The sequence below is a fragment of the Aplidium turbinatum genome, chromosome 11 (genome assembly GCF_918807975.1).
Source record: "Aplidium turbinatum chromosome 11, kaAplTurb1.1, whole genome shotgun sequence".
NCBI lineage: Eukaryota > Metazoa > Chordata > Ascidiacea > Aplousobranchia > Polyclinidae > Aplidium > Aplidium turbinatum.
The window spans coordinates 17,953,251-17,973,286 of NC_137482.1; the positions used below are offsets into that span (position 1 = coordinate 17,953,251).

Sequence of the window (20,036 nt, forward strand, 5' to 3'; positions counted from 1 at the left end):
AGGTTATTCCTGGTAGTTTCGCATACTTGTAGAGGCTTTTGACGCAGGGTGAAGTTTTCCAAATCTTGAAGTCTTGTTGCCGGGGAACTACTCCATCCATTAGATGCCGCTGAATGGAGAGCAGTCCTGAGATGCGTTGCTCAAGCGCACACCCCGAGAGTCGAACCAGCGCCGCGAGATCTTGAGCCGGGCACGTAACTACTGAGCTAAATGGTCTTTTGTTCTGGTTCAATAGCCTACTGATTAAAATACGGCGACTTTACGGTCAACTACTTTTGTGTCATTTGATCCGTTGCTTGAATCTTACTTGGACTGGAAAACACTCTTTAGAGGTTAGTTGGATCCCAGCCAGCAAGCCCATATGGGCCCCATATACTATTTTAATGGGCATGTGGGTTTTATGTGGGTTTTTTTGTTTTTGCCATATGCGCCCAATATGGGCTTTCTTGCAGAATGTGTTGCTAAATGACAAGGTGGAATATAAAACTTCCAATCTTCAAATGCGTGATCATATAAATGCATTTTAAGAAATTTAGCCACATAAAATTATTGATCATGGGCTAAGCATGAAATATTGATGGGCTTCCCACTTTGTTTATGGGCAGACCATGGGCTGCCCACTTTGTTTATGGGCAGACCATGGGCTGCCCACATTTTTTATGGGCAGAACATGGGCAGCCCACATTTTTTATGGGCAGATCATGGGCTACCTACATTTTTCATGGGCAGGCCATGGGCTGCCCACATTTTTTATGGGCAGACCATGGGCTGCCCACATTTTTTATGGGCAGACCATGGGCTACCCACATTTTTCATGGGCAGGCCATGGGCTGCCCACATTTTTTATGCGCAGACCATGGACTGCCCACATTTTTTATGGGCAGACCATGGGCTACCCACACAGTGATTCAAAGGTTTGTGGGCAACCCATACTAATATGATATACACCTCGATCAGCATTTGTCTAGACTTTGAGACTTTTTAGTTGTCTCAAACGACTTTTGTTGATCTTTTAAACAAACACAAAATGAAATTGAACAAGCAAAATTACTGGAGGCACCTTGCTATGCATTGCGCAAAGCTCACTGCTTGCAGTTGGAGCACTTTGGCAAGGTTAGCAGTAGTACTATTTTTTGTGCTTACGTACCACAAATAGGAAAATGTCACATGGACTTATATACCTACTCGTGCGTTGTTGATCAAAATAAAACAGTTCATCATCGTGAAAAAAAAAAAACACTGTCTGCAGTTGACGCTCTTGGCTTACGCCGATTGAGCACTTTACTGGGGGCACCTTGCTATGCATTGCGCAAAGTTCATTGCTTGCAGTTTGGCACTTTGGCATCTGTCTGCAGTTATATACCTGATATACATATGGGCAGCCTGTATTAGATTTATGGGTTACATATGGGCAGCCCATATTAGATTTGTGGTTTGAGTGTGAGCAACCCACATGAAACCCATAAATGAATATGGGCAGCCTATATGGGGGCAATGTGATGCCCGCGGACACAATGTGTATGGGCCCCATATGGGCATCTCACATGGGGCCCGTACATCAGCCCATATGGGTCCCCATGTGGGGCCCATATAGGCTTGCTGGCTGGGATATTCCTGGCAGTGGCAGCTTCGAATAGGCTACTTGTAGAAACTTAGGAGCCACTGACGCAAACTTCTCACAAAGCTTGACAAAGTGAAGTTTCCGCTGATTGATTGTTGCCTGCAAACTACTTCACTCATTAGGCCTAGATATGGAAAGTTAGAGCACCTTTGCTTGATCTTCCACTTTTTCATTAGCAAAGTAGGTTATGGCGCTTCCAGCAGTAGCTAATCCATGGGCGCGTTTCATCATGCGCTGTGCTAAAGGCTCTCCCATAGGCGTAGCCAGGGGGCAATGGCTTCCTCTACAATTTTAAAGGGCGGGGAAACCCAAATTAACTTTGCGAGTTTTTTGTTTCAGCGTGATGTCATTGTGTACAACATGCGTTTTAGCAATAAAAAAATCCCAAATTTTTTTGCCCTCGTCTCGCTAGGGCCGCTTTTGTTTGATACCCGTTTGCGAGGTCTCGTTGCGCATCAAGCTGTGATTCTGTTCGCTGTGACGTCACAAGGTACATATAGTTGTGGCCAAAAGTTTAAGACCAGACTTGATTTATGACGATTTTTGCATTACTTCAAAATACTGCATCAGATATAAGATGATGCATAAAGATGATGCAACTGAAACAATATATGATGCAGTATTTTGAAATAATGCAAAAATCGTCATAAATCAAGTCTGGTCTTAAACTTTTGGCCACAACTATTTATATGTACCTTGTGACGTCACAGCGAACAGAATCACAGCTTGATGCGCACGAGACCTCGCAAACGGGTATCAAACAAAAGCGGCCTTAGCGAGACGAGGGAAACAAAATTTGGATTTTTTTTTTGCTAAAACGCATGTTGTACACAATGACATCACGCTGAAACAAAAAACTCGCAAAAAGTGAATTTGGGTTTCCCCGCCCTTTAACTACTAATAATTATATTTCTAGCATTTTATGATCAAACGGTCGGTCATTAGGCCGGTGTTTATTAGGCTTAGCCTACGCCTGTTCTATACTGTACAGTGTCAGCCTATATTGCAGACCATCTATTATTGCTATGCCAGCGGTTCCCAACCTTTTTTATTCGGTGGACCCTTTTAGTCGATATTCAAATCTAAATTTCCTTCCTATAAATTCAGTTTGTTAAAAACTCGTTTACATTAATACTTTAATCTAGGTCTTGGTGGATAAACTAAACTTTCACAAGTAATAAGCTTTCTAGCCTTTAATATTTCTTTTTACACTAAACTAATTTAATTAATGAAGAAGGTTGCTGAAAAGTATTTTATTCAAAGAATAGGCCTACTGCACATTCAAATTCAGAATACAAAAAATGCATTCAACAGTCTGTGAGAAGCTTGTAATTTTTTTGTTTCGGCAACTCATGATTCATGAAAATGGTGTTCCAGAACTAGTTACTCTGCTCTGTTGTGAAGACACTTCGAGCGTTCTTCGCTTGCGTAGCAACTTCATGTGCTGTGTTCTGTGGAAACAGATGGAGTCTCGTGGCCAGTAGCCGAGATTCCAACCTGAACAATTTTATTCAACGGCAATGCAAACTTAAAAATCGACAGTTTTAATCGCCAAAATGTTTCTTAAATGCGTCAGATGTTTTCAAATACAGTTGAACATTTGAGTAGGCCTACCTGTAGCAGTTGCATTTTAGTGCTTGTCAGGCTGCAAATGTTCTAGATTAGAAGGAACTTTTTCACCCTGACCCGAGATAATTTTACGAGCCGAAAACATGAAAAAACCACAGCGTAGCGCCTATTTGGATAGTGCGTTTTTCTTATTTTCTCCTCTCTGTTACAGCATTATTTGACAAAGTTTTACTATTGATTTAGGCTGAAAGTACTCAGTAATGAAATCTACTTCGATAAAAGGCGAGTTGCAGGTAAGGAATGCAGCGTCTCAAAATGAGAATTGAAGAGAATAGGCAGGTGATTGGACTGATTTGCGTGTTGAGAGAAAATTAAGTTGAGGCGAAATCAAGTGCTGAAAAAATGAGTAAAACGCAAAATTTTTTTCGGCGGCGTGACCGAGGTAAGAAGATCAGTGAGACTCGAAAGGACCTCTGTTTGACATCGCTCTGTGAAGAACATGAACCCATATATCGGTCGAACTCTTGTGCAAGTCAAATTTTTGCGCACTGTAGTGCCCTGCGTTTCTGCTTAGGTCTTTTCAACGTTTGTTACCGTCGTGCAATTGTTTTTCTTTTATGTAACGCTACCCAGGAATTCAAGTAATTGTGCAGTTGTGCTTCATGATTCTGAAGCGTGTTTAGGAATTTGCGTGCCTCAAGAATTCGCATGCCAATAAGCTAAACGCATTCTTGCAACCGGCAGCTTCAATCACATATAGGCTACGTAGTTTTTCGTCTCTTCAACGTTATAGCCTACAGATGCTGGATGCCTCAGCGACTATGTAGCCTAAGTTGTATCGCGTTCTGGCCTTCTATTCAACAAACAGGTTGTTTTTGGTATAGAGAGTGTGTTAGAGTACGGTATAATTTTGCCTCACCCAGTAGGCTAGGCATATGGCTTAATTTTGGTGCAGCTCACTTTAATATGATAATTCGGTACAGTAGTGATATTATTTCTGGCTCCGTCAGTCAACGTTCAGTGTGCAGTTTCCTGGGTTTCAACTTATAGGCTAATTTGAATTATGTTCTGTTGTGGAAAGACGATTGCAATCTTAAGTTAATGTGGTGACAATAAAATCATATATCAGTAGAACTCGGTAAATCCGGATTCGATTTGACCGGCGATTCCATCCGGATTAGGCGAAGATCCGGATTAACCGATGACGGTTCTATCAAGCCTGACGTTACCTAGATCACAGTCTCTATAGAGACTGTGCCTAGATAGAAGGGTATCGGTAAAAATGACCGAAACTAAACGCATTAGTGTGGTTATCTGCCAATTCCGAGGCGCGCGATCACCACATTAGCGACCCGGGGATAGAGTTCTTTTGAAATGCAGTAGCCTATGCATGTAAAATGAATGTATTTTTTGTAGACTTTGCGTCTAACGCAAGAACACACTGGCAAAAGTTACATCTTCAGACATGCGTGTCGGAATAATCTGTAGTCACTCAAAACTTTTGAAAACAGTTACCGAAGACGAGTTTCTATTGAAAACTTGCGAAAAATCGGGCAAATCCGGATAAAGCGATAGAGAAAGCGCAACTTTTGTCCGGAATAGGCGAAGATCCGGATTAAATAATCCGCATAATCCAAAGATGTTTCTCAAGAAAAAGATTACAAATCATTTGTACTTCCAGTTTTATCCGGATTAAGCGAAGATCCGGATTAACCGAATCCGGATTAACCGAGTTCTACTGTATGTAATAAAAAGCCCAGACCTCGTTCTCGGATCATTTCGGGCGCAGCAATGCGGCTCTAGATTTAGTATTACAGGTAGGTATGGGCTGATAAGTTAAGTTAATTGCTACAAGCACATCTTAAAGTTTCGAGTAAAAAAAGCGCAGAAAAAGTTTGACATGACAATACTGATTTTTACCTGGGCAAAAATATTTTTATTTCAAAGACGCGCCGCAATGAAAAAGGTTGTTGAAATGAGAATGCATGAAGAGAATTTTCAAAGCGACAGCAGAAAATTTATTTTGCGCCGTCTGGCAACTTTGCACTTTGCAGCACTTCATTTCGTGGTTGATGCGATTGCGTTCGCATGCCACACAGCAGGGCTCCCATTCCTGGGTTTTTAAACCCAGATCTGGGTTTTTTGCTACCCGTCTGGGTTTTTAAGTTTTTTTTTTATAAAACGTTCATATCCGGGTTTTTTCAGCATTTTTAACTTTTCTTAAATATCTATTGATTTTGCATAAAATTATAGGAATCGCGAGCTGAATTAACCATTCTAAGTACCGGTAATTATTTTGCTACAAAATATAGCCTATCTAAAGTAAATTCTGTCTAATTTGAAAGCTATAGGCTAGCTTCCCCTCCTGATCACAAGTAAAGCATTCAGTTTTCAGTTTGAGTAACGAGTGAGTACCGTATCGTACCACTAGACTAGTTTTGGTTCAATTGCTAGCTTTGTGGAAGATTTGTTGATAGCAAAACAGGCCATGAAAAGAGTGGGACAAAACTGTCATACCTGGAAACTTAAAATAAAATTGGTGAACGAAGTAATAGAGGGTGTTTGACTGTTTGCGATCAATGTTATGAAAAACGACTCCAAAGACAAAAAGACTTGCAGAAAGTAAGTGTTGTAGAATGAAATACGGTATATTTGAATAGTCAATGGGTGGTACAAAATTTAAAGATTGCAGAAAGTCTAGTAGACATCTCGAAGCTTTTCTAATAGCTACGGTATATTATAAACATCTGGGTTTTTTTCAGCCAATCTGGGTTTTTTTTAGATAAAATCTAGGTTTTTTTTTAAATTTGTGGATGGGACCACTGCCATTGCCACAGCCACAATCACATTGCCACTGCTGGAGTATTGACTTGAGTAAGGGTAGGTGGTAGCACTGATTGAATATAGTGTAGTTGGTGCTGAAATTTGTTAAAATATAAGTCATATGGGGTAAAAAAAAAAAAAATAATAAAACTTTGTCACCAAATCCATGTTTTTTCCAATGAGGTCATGATATTCTGGGGTAATATAAGTCCACTCATGTAGCTTCCAATCACATTAGAAATTTAAAAAAAAAATTCAATAATTGCTTGTTAGTGGTTAAAATTTCTTTGTTTTTTTTTACCCAGTAAAAGGGGTAATAAAAAACATAGCTGGGGTAAATAAAAACAAAGCTTGATAAAGCATAATCCTCACATGTTTCTATGCTCTAAACCTGTTAAATGTGTAAGTATGATGATATCAATGCTAGCAGTACAACTTTTTCTCTAAATTTGTTATATTAATGGTGCACAAAATGAAACATCAAAACATGAGAATCACATCATCAAATCATGGTGCTTTCATTATGAGTAAAAAACAATAAACTACTGTACATGCTACAGCATTACAAATCACCATAGTGTGATGCTAGGCTAATATATGCGTGGAAAAGTGTGCCTGAAGGAAAGAACATAACAGAAACAACAATAACAAGAAGCATGCAGAAAAAAGCAGCAAACTTGTTCAGCCGAAGTGTCCACTACGGTACATCATGACTTATGTCCAATAACATTACAAGCCAAAAATGAGTCAAATTGTACACCAGGATCCATCGCAACTTGAAAACCTGTTCTACTGATGTTTACTACTCAAGCTGAACATTGTTACATTAGCAACTTCTTTCACAAAGGTAACATTATAAGTGACTTCTTTGAAGAATAGTTTGTTAGCGTTACTTATTTCAAAGAAGTATCACTGGCGCCGACTTACGGGGTTACGGGGTGGCCACGCCACCCCGTAACCGCTGTGGCGGGGTGGCAGCCACCCCGTTTAGGCTACATTACTTACTGCAAATAAATGTAATTTGAACGGACGTTTAAATCTTTTTTTGGTCATTGGTTTTCGCTTCAAGTCAACGTAAAGCAAGAAGTGAACCAATACAGTATTGCGAAGAAAATGATTGTTTTGTCGCAAGCATGATACTCGCGTAACATCAAGCAAGCTACGTGAAGATTACGCAACACGTGGCTACGAGTTTTTTCCTTGTTGTTGCGATCGTTTTATTTGTCATAAGTCATTGTTACATTTGTTAGGTTTACAATGGGATTTATTAATCAATAAAATACGATCTTTCCATTGCCTCCCTCAAAAATCTTTTTTGAAAATTTTTAAACTGCTCATAATATCGCTATAAATTATGCCAGCTATAAAATACTTGGAAATAAAATTATCTCGATGATTGATAACTCCACCCCCTAAATGAATATCCAATTATCCATTTTCAAATTTCATTAAAAAAATGCAATTTTCCAAAAGCTGCTCCCAGCGTAAATGCTTTTCTTGACCAGTATGAGGCCATACTAGATTGGCTTGACACCACATCGAAAGAAGATGGCATGGATGCTGTCACTCGAAACAATGCCACTAGCCATGTTTTATCCATGGAGAGTTTCGACGTTTACTTTTCCTTGCGTGTCCTGCAAAAGCTTTTGCTTATTTTAAGCCCTGTACATATCGCTGTTCAGAAACGTGGGATCAATGTTGGAAAGGTACGTGAATTACTGGAAGCCGTATCATCAACGGTTTCTTGGAATGCAGCAACATAAAGTGAGGCATCTGCGTTGTTCGAAGCATGTAAAAAATCAGCTGTTGATATGGGTTTGCAGTTGCCATCTTTGCCGCGTGGCCGTGGTGGACGTACTGCAAGATCTTTCGATGACCAGCAACAGCAACCGTTTTTTTTTTTTTTTTTTTTTTCTACCGTAAATGCTTACTCGCAAAGCATTTATTTAGACGTATTTAAACAGTGTTCTTCTTCACTTTTGTCACATTATTCACAGCAGGACATGAAAACGATAATGACATGGAAACAGTTCTGCTTTTCAAGGATGAAGCATCGGAAGAGAACAGAGCTGCTTTTGAAAATGTCGCTGCCACATATAAAGATGACATAAACCTAACATTTCTGCGTCTGGAATTGCAACAGCTGGAAAGTTTTCAACAGCAAAAACAGATTTTTGTTTCAATTATGTCGCAACTGCTTGATCTATTTGCAAGCAATGAAACAATTTCATTAATGCTTCCAAACGTGGTCTGCATTGTGAAAATATACTTATCGTTGCCTTCCACCACCTGCGAGGCGGAGCGATCGTTTAGTGCACTCAGGCGCATAAAAACCTACTTGCGATCTACCATGACGCAACAGCGATTGAACCACGTCCTAATTTTAAATGTTTATCAAGCTGAAGCTTCACGGTTACAACTTGACCAGTTGATTAACAGTTGGATTGACAGAGCTGCTGTTCGCAAAAATACTTTTGCCAAATGTTAAGTGTCAGAGCAGCAACGTAGCAATAAAATTCACGACATACTTCCTGTGCTTTGTTTTAAAGTTGCTTTGTAAATTATCGAGCTGCAAATCAGGTGTGAAAAGGCAATAGCATCTACGAAACACGCTTAGTAAAAATCAAACAAAAACATGCAGTTTGGAAATTTTTAGGTTGCCATATTGTGCTATCCGCCACCCCGTGCAAAAATAAAAGTCGGCGCCTATGGAAGTATATATATATAATTAATTATATAACAGCTTGAATAGTAAACACCAGTAGAATAGGTTATCTAGTTATTACAAGCCAAACTTGCTAATTGCAGCAAACTTTCTGGAGGCACTTGTTTCACAAGAAAACTTGAAGAATGATTTCCCTCTCATGGCATCTGTAAGCACAGGCTGTTCTGGTCCAAAAAAGCAGTACTTTACTGAAATAATATCTTTGTCAGGTGTAGTCGGCCAATCCCACAGCATGCGGCATGGATCGGACGTCTGTTCTTTCTTGTGAAGAAACTGAAATTCCACAGATTCAGCCATGTCATCTTCTTCATCATCAAAAAAGACCTTCAGAACTTTGCCCCAATAGTAGCATTTGGGACTGCTCCAAAAAACAGCAAAAAACTTTCCTATGTGTTGTTCTGATATAACAATGTCGTGCTTCTTGTTGCTTGTTTTGTCTGCTCTCTCTTGTTTATCCTCTTTATCATCAGTTTCCTGTATATCCTTTAACAATTCTTCACTCTCGCTGTCTGAAATGATTCTCTTCACCACCTTCTTTTTAACTGCTTTCTTCTGTACCTTTTTCGATTTTTGAGTCTCCTTTTCTACAATTTTCCTTCTGAAATCTTCATCTGTCAGTATTGCACTATGCATAGAAATTTTCCTTCTCTTCTTAAGTGAGCCTGATTTTTTTGTTCTACCACGTGATTTGATAACAGCTTCTAGTGAGGTTTCTGTTTCCTTAGTTGCACAACATATCGCATACCTGGCGGGGCAAATGCTTGAATTTTTTTGATCAAATATGACAGGTCATTTTCATTTTTTTCTAATGCTGATGATGTTGAGAATGTGGGAATGGAATCGATGGCAGTTGACACACTGGAAACAAAAGAGGAATTTACATCAGATTCAGATTCATGCAGTGGATCTTGGTTAACATCCTGATCAGAGCACTCAAAATCCACAGATATTGAAGTACTAGGATGCAAAATTGGAGAACCGTCTTGTTCCGAAGGAAAATCTTGCTCCTCCCACTTTTTGTATGACAACAGGCCTCGAAATTTGTACTTTTTTCCGGCGGTCAAGCATGTCCTACCGGACTGGCCCTTTCAGCGGACATTTAATATCTCAACTGGACATGTTTTTTGCATGTAGATTTTGCACAAAATCACACTACAGTATTGTGTAGTCGTGTTTGTAGAAGATTTTCTACAACAGAATAACTCTGCAATGGTTGATGGCTTAATTAACCGACCCTGAAGTATACTGGAGCAGATCGCTTGCAAATAAATCAGTGCGTTAATGACAGTCGTGTAATGACGCAATAAACACAATTGAAAACAACAATCCAAATTTCCTTATTACAAAAGCAACTACGATCACATATTCCGTGGTTTTCGCATTATAGAATCGTTGTGCCAAGCGATTACTGCCAACGCGGGGTCGTAAATCTCCAGCTCAGGACCGTCCAGACAAATGCGCATTAGTGACTCAATAGTGTTAGCCCTCAATAGTGTTAGTGTTAACTAACTAACACAATAGTGTTTTAGTCTAACACCCTCCCTTCTGTGCAGAAATTCTATTTCTATTAGTATCAGCGTGAATAAGGTCGCCACATTCGCCTGAGCACGTGCGGAACCCAGCTGAGACTTGCTTCTCTGTGACGTTTCTTTTTAACAAACGATCAATGTAACGCAATAATCCTCATTGTTAAAATTAGAATACATAATATCCTGCCGAAAAGTTCAGACAGCTTTATTTCAAGGCAACATTGCAAGGCGTTAAAATGATGTAAAATTGGCTACTTTTGCCATCAGCTCGTTAACCACGGAATGGCCCGTTTCGGTGAGTCCGATTCGGTGAGTCCGATCCCTTAACGGGGGATTTTTTCAATTTTTTTTTTAATTATTGGGTACCGTGGCCTAATTATCATTGCCGTTTTAGGGTTAGGGGTTAGAGGTTAGGAACTCACCGAATCAGACTCACCGAATCGGACTCACCGAATAGTAGCAGACCCCGTTAACCACGCCACTCTAATGTGATCTTTAAAGCAATTGCTTGTACTATTATTGCTTCAGCTCCGTATTTGTTCGCGTTAAACAAACAATTGTAACAATTCAAATTTAAAATATGTTTTTGCTGCATTAGCTCTATTTTTGTCAAGAATTTTGCGGCGGTCATTTATGACCGACCAATGAGTCGGCTTCTGCAGACATTCGAGGTCATTCCGGAGGTCATGACCGCCGGAATTTCGAGGCCTGATGCAAGTTTGATTTTGTCTAGCCTTGATACTTTGTATTTGTCAGCATTTACGGGAAAAACACCAGTTGCAAGAAACCCTGCTTTAATGTTTTTTTCGCTCATTCCTTTTGGCCATATGCTACACAGAAGATCAACAAATTCTGCTTTTCTCAGAGGCTCTCGTGCACCTGTCCTGTGTACTCGCTCTGTCAATGCTACTTGGTAGTAACATTTCAGTGGACTGAAGCAAGCTACATCCAGAGGTTGTAGTACATCAGTGCAATGAGCTGGCAGCTTTACAAGAGATATATTGTTTTGAGTTGCTAATTCAATAGTTGATAAGGACATGTGTGACATGTGGCCATCAAAAGTGAGAAGAAGAGGGCGGATATGTTGGGTTCTCTTCACAAACTCTTTGAACCAATCATGAAATATGTCACGTGTGATCCAACCAGACTCATTGATTCCATAAAAAGTGTTGGGAAGTGCATGCCCTCCCCTCCATGTGCTTTGCAAGTTTTTTCCTTTGAAAATCACAAGAAGGTCATGGGCAGTACCATCAGCGCAACACACTGCCAGAATGGTGGTATTTTCTCGATTTGCCCCACATGTCACTCTGATAGTTTTCTTTCCAACTGATCCAATTGTTTTGCATTTAGATGGATCAGTCGGAAACCCAGATTCATCCACATTCCAGAAGCATTCTGGCCGGTCCAAAATCTGTAATTTTCTTGCTTCTTTTTCTAACATTCTAAAGAACCCATATATGACAAAAGGATCAGCTGTTACATTCTTCCGAGCTAGCTGCATCATTCCACCTTTTTTGAGTGTTAGCTTATGTCTTTGCATAAACGATTTAGCCCAATCATATCCTGGCATCAAACTTATAAATGGTGTAGCAATTTCATTCGCAGTTATGTAGTCTTGTACTATTGCTTGCATTTCCTGCAGAGTAGGTCCAAATCCTAGTTCAGCCATTTTTCTCAAACAGTGAGCCAGATTTTCTTCCACTTCAGGTGACAAAACGTTCTTCCGGCCCTTAAAATATAATTTTAAATAGTTTTTTTCATTTCAACAGAAATATCAAACCAAATTTTATTAAAACAGTTACCAGTAATTCAACCATCAAGGATGTTTTTAGCAACTAGAACATAATCTAACCTGTGCCCTTCTTTCAAACTCTCCCTTTACTTCTAACACCCTCTTTCTCAGCATACTTGTTGACATGTGGTATTTGGCAGCAGTTTTATACACTTTTGTATCATCTTCTAGAACCTCTTTTATAGCATTTTTGATGCTCTGCTCAGTAAATAGCTTCTAAGGCTTTTGTTTGTAACACCTGGGCATATTGCTATATATACTTCCTAAACGATCTGAACAAGTGCAAATTAAACATGGGGTAAAAAAACAAAGCGGGATAAAAAAAACATTGTTTTTTTTGCCCATTTCAATGTATTGATTTGGGGTAAAAAAAAACAATGTTATATTTCATATACAACAAAGAAATTTAAAGTGTTATATATGCTGTCACACAAAGTAACCATACATCATTATGTAGGAACAGTTTCTATGATTTGCAGTTTGTAGTATATGAATGCTGATAAACTTTTCTATCAAAGCCAAAAACTTTTTCCCTATCTGCATTTGGTGACCTTCCCTCAAAGAATTTCCCTAAATAAGTAATAAAGTCTACCTAGAGCTGCTAGAGATTTTTCAAAGTACATGTATGTGTCTTCAAACTGACATGTTGCAAAGTAATCTACAAGACTTTGGTGGGGCTATAATGGGGTTGTTTTTTTTTTACCCCAACTACCCGTTTGTTTTTATTTACCCCATATGACTTAATACACTTAATTTTGTAAATGTTTTTTTTTTTAATTTCCGGTAATGATCCTAAGAGTTTGCCAAAGTCGCTGATCGCAGTTTCCGCAAACATTTTAAAAGGGTTAGGGTTAGGAAAAGATCGAGAGAAAAAATTAAAAAAAGCCAAAGTCACTGATCGGAGTTTCCGCAAACAAACAAACTGAAAATATCGAAAGTTAAAAATAGAACAAATCCTAAGTCGCTGATCGCCGTTTCCGTTTTTTCCGCAGTTTCCGCAAACATTTTAACATTTGCGGTTATTGCTAAAGTCGCTGATCGCAGTTTCCGCAATCATTTTAAAAGGGTTAGGGTTGAGATCGGAGTTTCCGCAAACATTTTAAAATTTCCGGTAATGATCCTGAGAGTTTTTGTTTGTTTGCGGAAACTGCGATCAGCGACTTTGGTTTTGTGCTATTTTTTCTCTCAATCTTTTCAGAAGGAAAATTTTAAAATGTTTGCAGAAACTGCGATCAGCGACTTCGGTTTTTTTAATTTTTTCTCAGTCTTTTCAGGGTACCAACTGTTGGGTGCAAACTAGGTTGCATCCTGGAAAGTCTATCACCGCCTCATTGCACTCGCCATTTAACTGGGCCATGGAATTGTGTTCTAAAAGCATATAAAAAATCGCTGTTGCCACAGTGAACCCGCAGTATTGAGCTGAATTAGATTATTTTGTCTATAAGAATAAGTTATGATCATGCTGCTAAAGGCGCAACATAATCTATTGCAACTGTGTAATGTTAATAATGAGTACCGTACAGTTACGGTAGCCTATGTAACAATAAACTACAAAGGCAAGGTCTGCCCCTCAGGTACGGTAGTAGCCCACAACAGCAAAACTGATCAATAGTCTTGTCCATGACATAATGATTTGTTACAATTTATTAGTATATTTTCTTAGCTCAAACTTTCTAATACTTTTCTCAAAATACTTAGCAGAATTTATGTCTAATTGCTTGCTTTGTTTATACACAATGTGCATTCTTATTGCTCAGATTTTTGCAATGTGTTTATGGCATTATTTCATTGCCGCTATACATTTATATCCTAGCATTACCAGTTGAATATTGTGTTAGAACATAAATATTGAATAATCAAATTTATCTCAAATATTTTTAGTCACTGATAAATTCTTTTATTTTAAGCAATTGTTGTCTATTCTTATTTCCTGTAAAAACTTTTGCTGTGATAAGCAACATGGCAAAGCATCATCCCGACTTGATCTTCTGCCGGAAACAACCTGGTGTTGGTAAGATAGTTAACAACATGAACTTAAGTTTTGTCAATTGGAAAAGTTTTATTATATTTCTAGGGTCTACAATTACATTGTACTTATTAGGTTGGCTGTAGTTTAGCTTTTCAATTATTTTGCTTTAGCAGTAGGCTATGATGCATACGTGTTTCATTACGCATACTTATATTTGCAGAGTTTTGGATGGAAATTTAAAAAAAAATGTATTCTAAAATCAAGGCTAAATTTGATAATAGGATTAACCCTCCCCCCTTCATACAAAGGTGAAGGTGGTCCAATGCTCAGTTATCAAGCCTTTAAGAATGGTAAATTTACATGACATGATGACGTGGTCTGAATGACACGACCCTTATATATGCCACCATAACCAAATAACTTCTTACCCAAACCCGCTGTGACTATGTTGTTGAAACTTGTGTCTGTTGTTGAGATTGCGTTCGTCAGAGATATCACTTACAGTGCTAGTGCAGCCAAATTAAATCCCTCCATGACATGCATTGCTGTTCTGTCAAAGTTGGTGGTTGCTTACACATTTTTAACAGGAGCAGTCAAATTAAATTTTAAAAAAATGATAGAGCCTTAAAGTTATATTACTACATTTTATGTGTCTGTAATTTAAAAAAATTGCATCTAAAAATAATACATTTACCTTCATTTTTTGTTTTTGTCAAATTGTTGCACTAAGTTACCATTTAAGCCCTAAAGTGTATATTTTTTGCAGCTATTGGAAGACTATGTGAAAAGTGTAAGTTATTTTGTTTAAATGTTTGTTTTGAAATGTGGTTGGTGATTTTCAATGTTAGGCTTATTTTAAAGCTAAATCTGTAAATTCTTTGTATTGGATAAATTATGGGAATCTGTGTCTTCTGACTGAGAAAGTTCTTTGGGAGTTTAATTCTGGCAGTTTCACATACTTGTAGAGGCTTTGAACCACTGATGCATGTCCAGTTACTAAGACTGACAGAGTGAAGTTTCCGCATGTTGAAGTGTTGTTGTGTGTAATTTATTCCATGCACTAGATGTCTATGAATGGAGAGTATTTTAATTTTACTTTAATTAAAGTTTTACTTTCAATTTGGTATTATTGGCAGGTGATGGCAAATGTGTAATATGTGATTCCTATGTGCGGCCATGCACTTTGGTCCGTATTTGTGATGAATGCAATTATGGATCTTACCAGGTACACATATAATCGCTAAAACATTTCTTACACTGAAGTTTTAACTTTCAAATTATCACATTCATGAACACACAGAAGGCGTTACTCAATTAATTAATAAAGTCAATGCTGATATGTCTCCCAACCTCTCATCATGCTTCTCAGAGGACAGTTTCTAAATGTTCTATTGTCGTTAAAAATGTGTTGTTTCATTCTTGTTGTATGCTTTTATATGCCTGTTAACTATGGTGTAACTATCTTTTATCTTGCAGTAAGGCTTGCATGTTTGATACAATAATTGTTGCAAAATGTTGTTTCATCTGCAGAGGCGATGCAGCATCACTTCTGCTTTCATTGATAACAATACCACAACGTTTCAAGCTCTAATTCATAAAATAATATATCGGTTTGTAACACGTTGTCAGTTATCTTTCCACCAATGGATTTATGAACTAATGCGAACGGATTGTTACTATCCATTTTTGTATAATATGGTACATTATGACTCAGCTTTTTCAAGTTGAGTATTGCTTTGTTTTTACTTTTTAGTAGTGATTGTAATATGCAGTGGTGGCTGGTGCTGTTTGTGAGCAGTGGGGCTGCAATAAGTAGTCCGGAGTCTGCTGAAGGCGAACAACTTCGCGGAGAGGTCTGGGGGGCCTCCTCCCAGACCTCTCCGCGAAGTTGTTCGCCTTCAGCAGACTCCGGACTGAGCATGTTTTTACCTCAAACTTTGAAAAAATGCATTCAAACTTTGTTGAAAAGTTGATGTATTCCTAAGCTGTAATTAAAAAAAACTAACAGTATTGCTTTGGAAACAAACTTTACTAGTATTGACATACGCGCCGACTTCCGGGGGGCGGCGCCCCCCGTAAATTTATGGTTGAGGGGCAACAAAAATGGTTATTACAAGTGGTGTTTCAAAGATAAAACACTTCGCGAAAGAGATTTAGATCATTTAAATTTTAAACGGACATAAAGAATGACGAAAGCGAAATATAGCCTACGTTGCTCTTGCCCGCAAAACCGCAGCTGATCGCATGGCTTTCTCATACGGTATGGAAATTTCAAAGTAGTTGGTAGAGTAACTTACGCTGCTGGAATAGTCACGTAACTATTCACTGCAATATTAAGAAAACCAACTAAATTAGACGCGCTATTTTCAACGAGGTCTTCCCGCTGTGAGATCAATTATGATTCAACAGAACGCATTGTTTTTTTCGCGATGTGTGAGAATTAAATCGAAAACTGATAAAAGAAAAGGTGTTTAATGGTCTTGGTCGCAGATATTGCTTGCATTAACAATCGTCTCCTACCGCTATTATCACCTAGCTAACCTGACATCATTGTTTTATGCGGCCGCTAAGGTTTAACATCGACTTCCACGATCATGGAATGCTACGTAATAAAACATAATTAGAACGATAAACGATTATGTATAACGATAATAAATATAACGATTTACGATAAACATAATTAGAACGATTATATCCTACACGCAAAAATAAAAAAATTGATCTCTTAAAATAGCTCTTTCCGCTGTTTTGTCTCGTGAGCTTTGTATATTACTCAACAAGTGCATAAAGTTTAAAATTGATAGAAATCAATAAATTTGAAAATTAAGTTTGAATCACTGCAAATAATCGTATATAATCGTATTCAAAACTTTTAGTTCCACCGACGCCATTACACACTCCGTAATCTACGTTGGCAATGATTTTGCCACAGCAAAAGTGTGTTCATTTTGAAAACTGCCGAGCTTGTCCCGTGTATAAGTTGAACCTGTCTTTTTGAAGTGAAAATCACTTGTAAACATCTCGACTTATACTCGAGTATATACGGGATTCGATAAAAGACTATAAAGACTTTCGATAAAAACATAAGAGAAAACACTTCGCCGTTGTAAACGCTTTGAAGGTAAGTAATTAGCAAAACGAGGTTAATAAAACTCATAGCGGGTTTCCACCCTGCTTGAGATCGTGATTTTTTTTTGCGTTTTATTTCCTGTCTTGATCATCGTTATTCACTCGCACAAAAAGGAAATGAATCGGCTTGTTTTCCAACTGTTCCAGTTATGAGCTAACAATATCAAAATTTTTACGACTAGGTGTGCAGCATGCGTAAAACTAATCGTTTCAAGCAGCGGTTCTAATAAATTCGGTTTGCGACCTAGGTTTCAATATAAACAAGACACTAAGCTTAATCAAAGACTATTTTAACTGAGTAAAATAGCGTTATGGTTATGACGTCATCACCTTTCTCGCCCCCCAAGGTTTTTTGAAAAGTCGGCGCCTATGAGTATTGAGCTTAGTCTTGACTAGCCTAGCCGTTGCATACAAGGTTCAAGTGATTTTGAGATGCCCTAGGCTGGACTAGCACTTCCTATAACCTGTTGAATACCCTAACAGCTAACACTTCTACATTCATGGCTCATCGCTACTCTGCGAGATAAAATTTAACTTTAAAAAGTCTGTAAAGTTATTCGGTTAGGTGGGGCTGTTTTCTATGTAGCCCCAACAGATTCAAAATTTGCTGTAAAATACCAAATGAGGTGTAGCTTCAAGGATAATTTTGAGCCAATCAGAACGCTTGAAATCCAGAATCTCGGGCTGCAAAGAAGTTTGCCCAAAATCGGTGTTGCCAAACGAAACTTTTAATATTTTAATTTTTGATCCGCAATTCTTAAGTGAAAAAAGTAGCCGGGTCGGACAAACACAGAGGAAAACATATTTTCCCTCTTCTCTTTCTAGGTGGTGCTGCAGCCCCATGGCACGAGCCGCCACTGGTAATATGAACCATCTTGAGTCTAATGCAAACAAATAAATTAGAAGGATTTAAATTTTGCATTTTTTCAGGGTCGTTGCGTTATATGTGGTGGTCCTGGAGTGTCCGATGCATACTACTGTAAAGAGTGCACTATTCAAGAAAAGGATGTAAGTACAGTGTTAAATATCAAGTCTGAGTTTTACATAGCCTACTAGCTGGTAGTAATATTGGGAAAATACACAGTAGGCCTAGGCTACATTCTTTTACGATCGGTTTGACTGCACATTCCATCAGAATCAGGTGCTGTCATTTTCAAAATCTTACTATGTGTGGAAATTTATTTGAATAGGAATGCAAAAAATGAGCTTTATTAATTCAATAAATAAACTTCCTGCTCTAAGAAAGACAGGTATACCAAGCGACCTAAATAGAATCTCGACATATAATGCAGAAATATTTGAAAGGGCAATTTTGCATCCCACAGTTTGTTTTAAACAAAATAATTTACTGACACCATTTCTTTTATTGCAAGCGGAAATTTTAAACGCAAACTTACAACTTTCTTGATCGAGTCTGCGTTGGTGGTTCAAGGCTTTTATTTGAATATAAAGTTGTCAAAGTCAAGCTTCAAAATTGTTTTTTTTTTGTAGATAAATATTTTTCATTGATCAGTTGTTGCAAGAATTACTGACCATTAATTTGATATAGGCTACGCTTAGTTTTGACTTTGATTAAGGCCTTTCAGTCAATCTTCTGAACTAAGTATGAGCCAAAAAGATAATGTTCATTGCCAACATGTAAACAAGGGTGGCCTTTGGGCTGGGCGACCGTCCAGGGCTCGCAAGTTTATGGGGCCCACGCTTATCCAAAATGTGTACAAATAAATTTTACATTAAGCACTAGCAGAAAGCAGTAGGCTAACTTAAACTTTTCCACCATATTTTATCCATATCCACTGAAGTGCAGAGCTTCACATTTCACCATTGAAAACAAAAGAAACCACAGTTCTCTCTGTTCTACAGTAGATCTGTATCAAAACAAACTGAATGTTGTGTACCCTAACTTATGTTTGTTACCAAGACTATTTCTTACTGTGCCAGTTACTGTAGCTTTGGGGGAAAGATCATTTTCTAAACTAAAGTTGATAAAAAATTACCTTCGCTCTACAATGAGCCAAGAACGCTTGATTGGACTAGTTGTTGTTTCAATTGAGCACAACAGCGACAAAATATTGGACAATGCTTCTCTTATTTAAGAGTTTGCCGCAATAAAAGCTAGAAAGGTGCATTTTGTGTAAGTGCCGTAGATGGGTGGTGTAGGACTCGGAGGGCACTGGGTGTGGTGGTAGGCCTACAACATAGCATCAGAGTGATGTAAAGATGTCACCGCATGAAATACACCTTTCTCGCTTACCATTGCTGTTTGTTGTTGTATCATGTTAATTTCTTTTTGTGTTACCGTATTGTGATTTATGATTATTTGAGTTTGCGTACTTTAATTTGTCGATACCGGGTTGTAGGGGGCCCTCATATTACTTTTTGTCCAGGGCCCGCAAAACCTTAAGGCCACCACTGCATGTAAATGTATAATGTATAATATTGTATATGGTGTAATCGTGAAAAATGTATTTTAATGTCACACTGTTTAATGTTTTTCAGCGTGATGGTTGTCCGAAAATCGTTAACTTAGGAAGTGCGAAAACAGATCTCTTCTATGAAAGAAAAAAGTACGGCTTCAAAAAAAGATGACGAATTCAACAACCGTTGCACAGATGTCAAAAGATGTCGTTTTAAAGTTTATATTTCCAAAACTAGTCATGCTGCTGTGTTGTCAGGACATTTCAAGCGTTTTTCGCTTGCGTAGCAACTTCATGTGCTGTGTTCTATAGAAACAGATGGAGTCTCGTAGCCAATGGACGAGATTGCGACCTGAGCAATTTTATTCAACGGCAATGCAAACTTAAAAATCGACAGTTTTAATCGCGGAAATGTTTCTTGAATGCGTCAGATGTTTTCAAATACAGTTGAACGTTTGAGTA

At 38.2% G+C, this 20,036-nt stretch overlaps 1 protein-coding gene across 2 annotated transcripts; it reads left to right on the forward strand.

Annotated features, from left to right (window-relative positions):
- The first annotated feature begins 5,743 nt into the window (after positions 1-5,743).
- Positions 5,744-20,036, forward strand: LOC145779476 (PHD finger-like domain-containing protein 5A). 2 transcript variants are annotated; one of them, XM_082591076.1, is made up of 6 exons: positions 5,744-5,812; positions 13,967-14,070; positions 14,795-14,818; positions 15,165-15,253; positions 18,088-18,165; positions 19,657-20,036. In XM_082591076.1, exons 1-6 carry the CDS (start codon positions 5,775-5,777, stop codon positions 19,744-19,746), a joined length of 423 nt encoding a protein of 140 aa, XP_082447202.1. In that variant the 5' UTR covers positions 5,744-5,774; the 3' UTR covers positions 19,747-20,036. The 2 variants fall into 2 exon arrangements, with proteins under 2 accessions (XP_082447202.1, XP_082447203.1); XM_082591077.1 differs by lacking the exon at positions 5,744-5,812 and adding an exon at positions 5,951-6,070.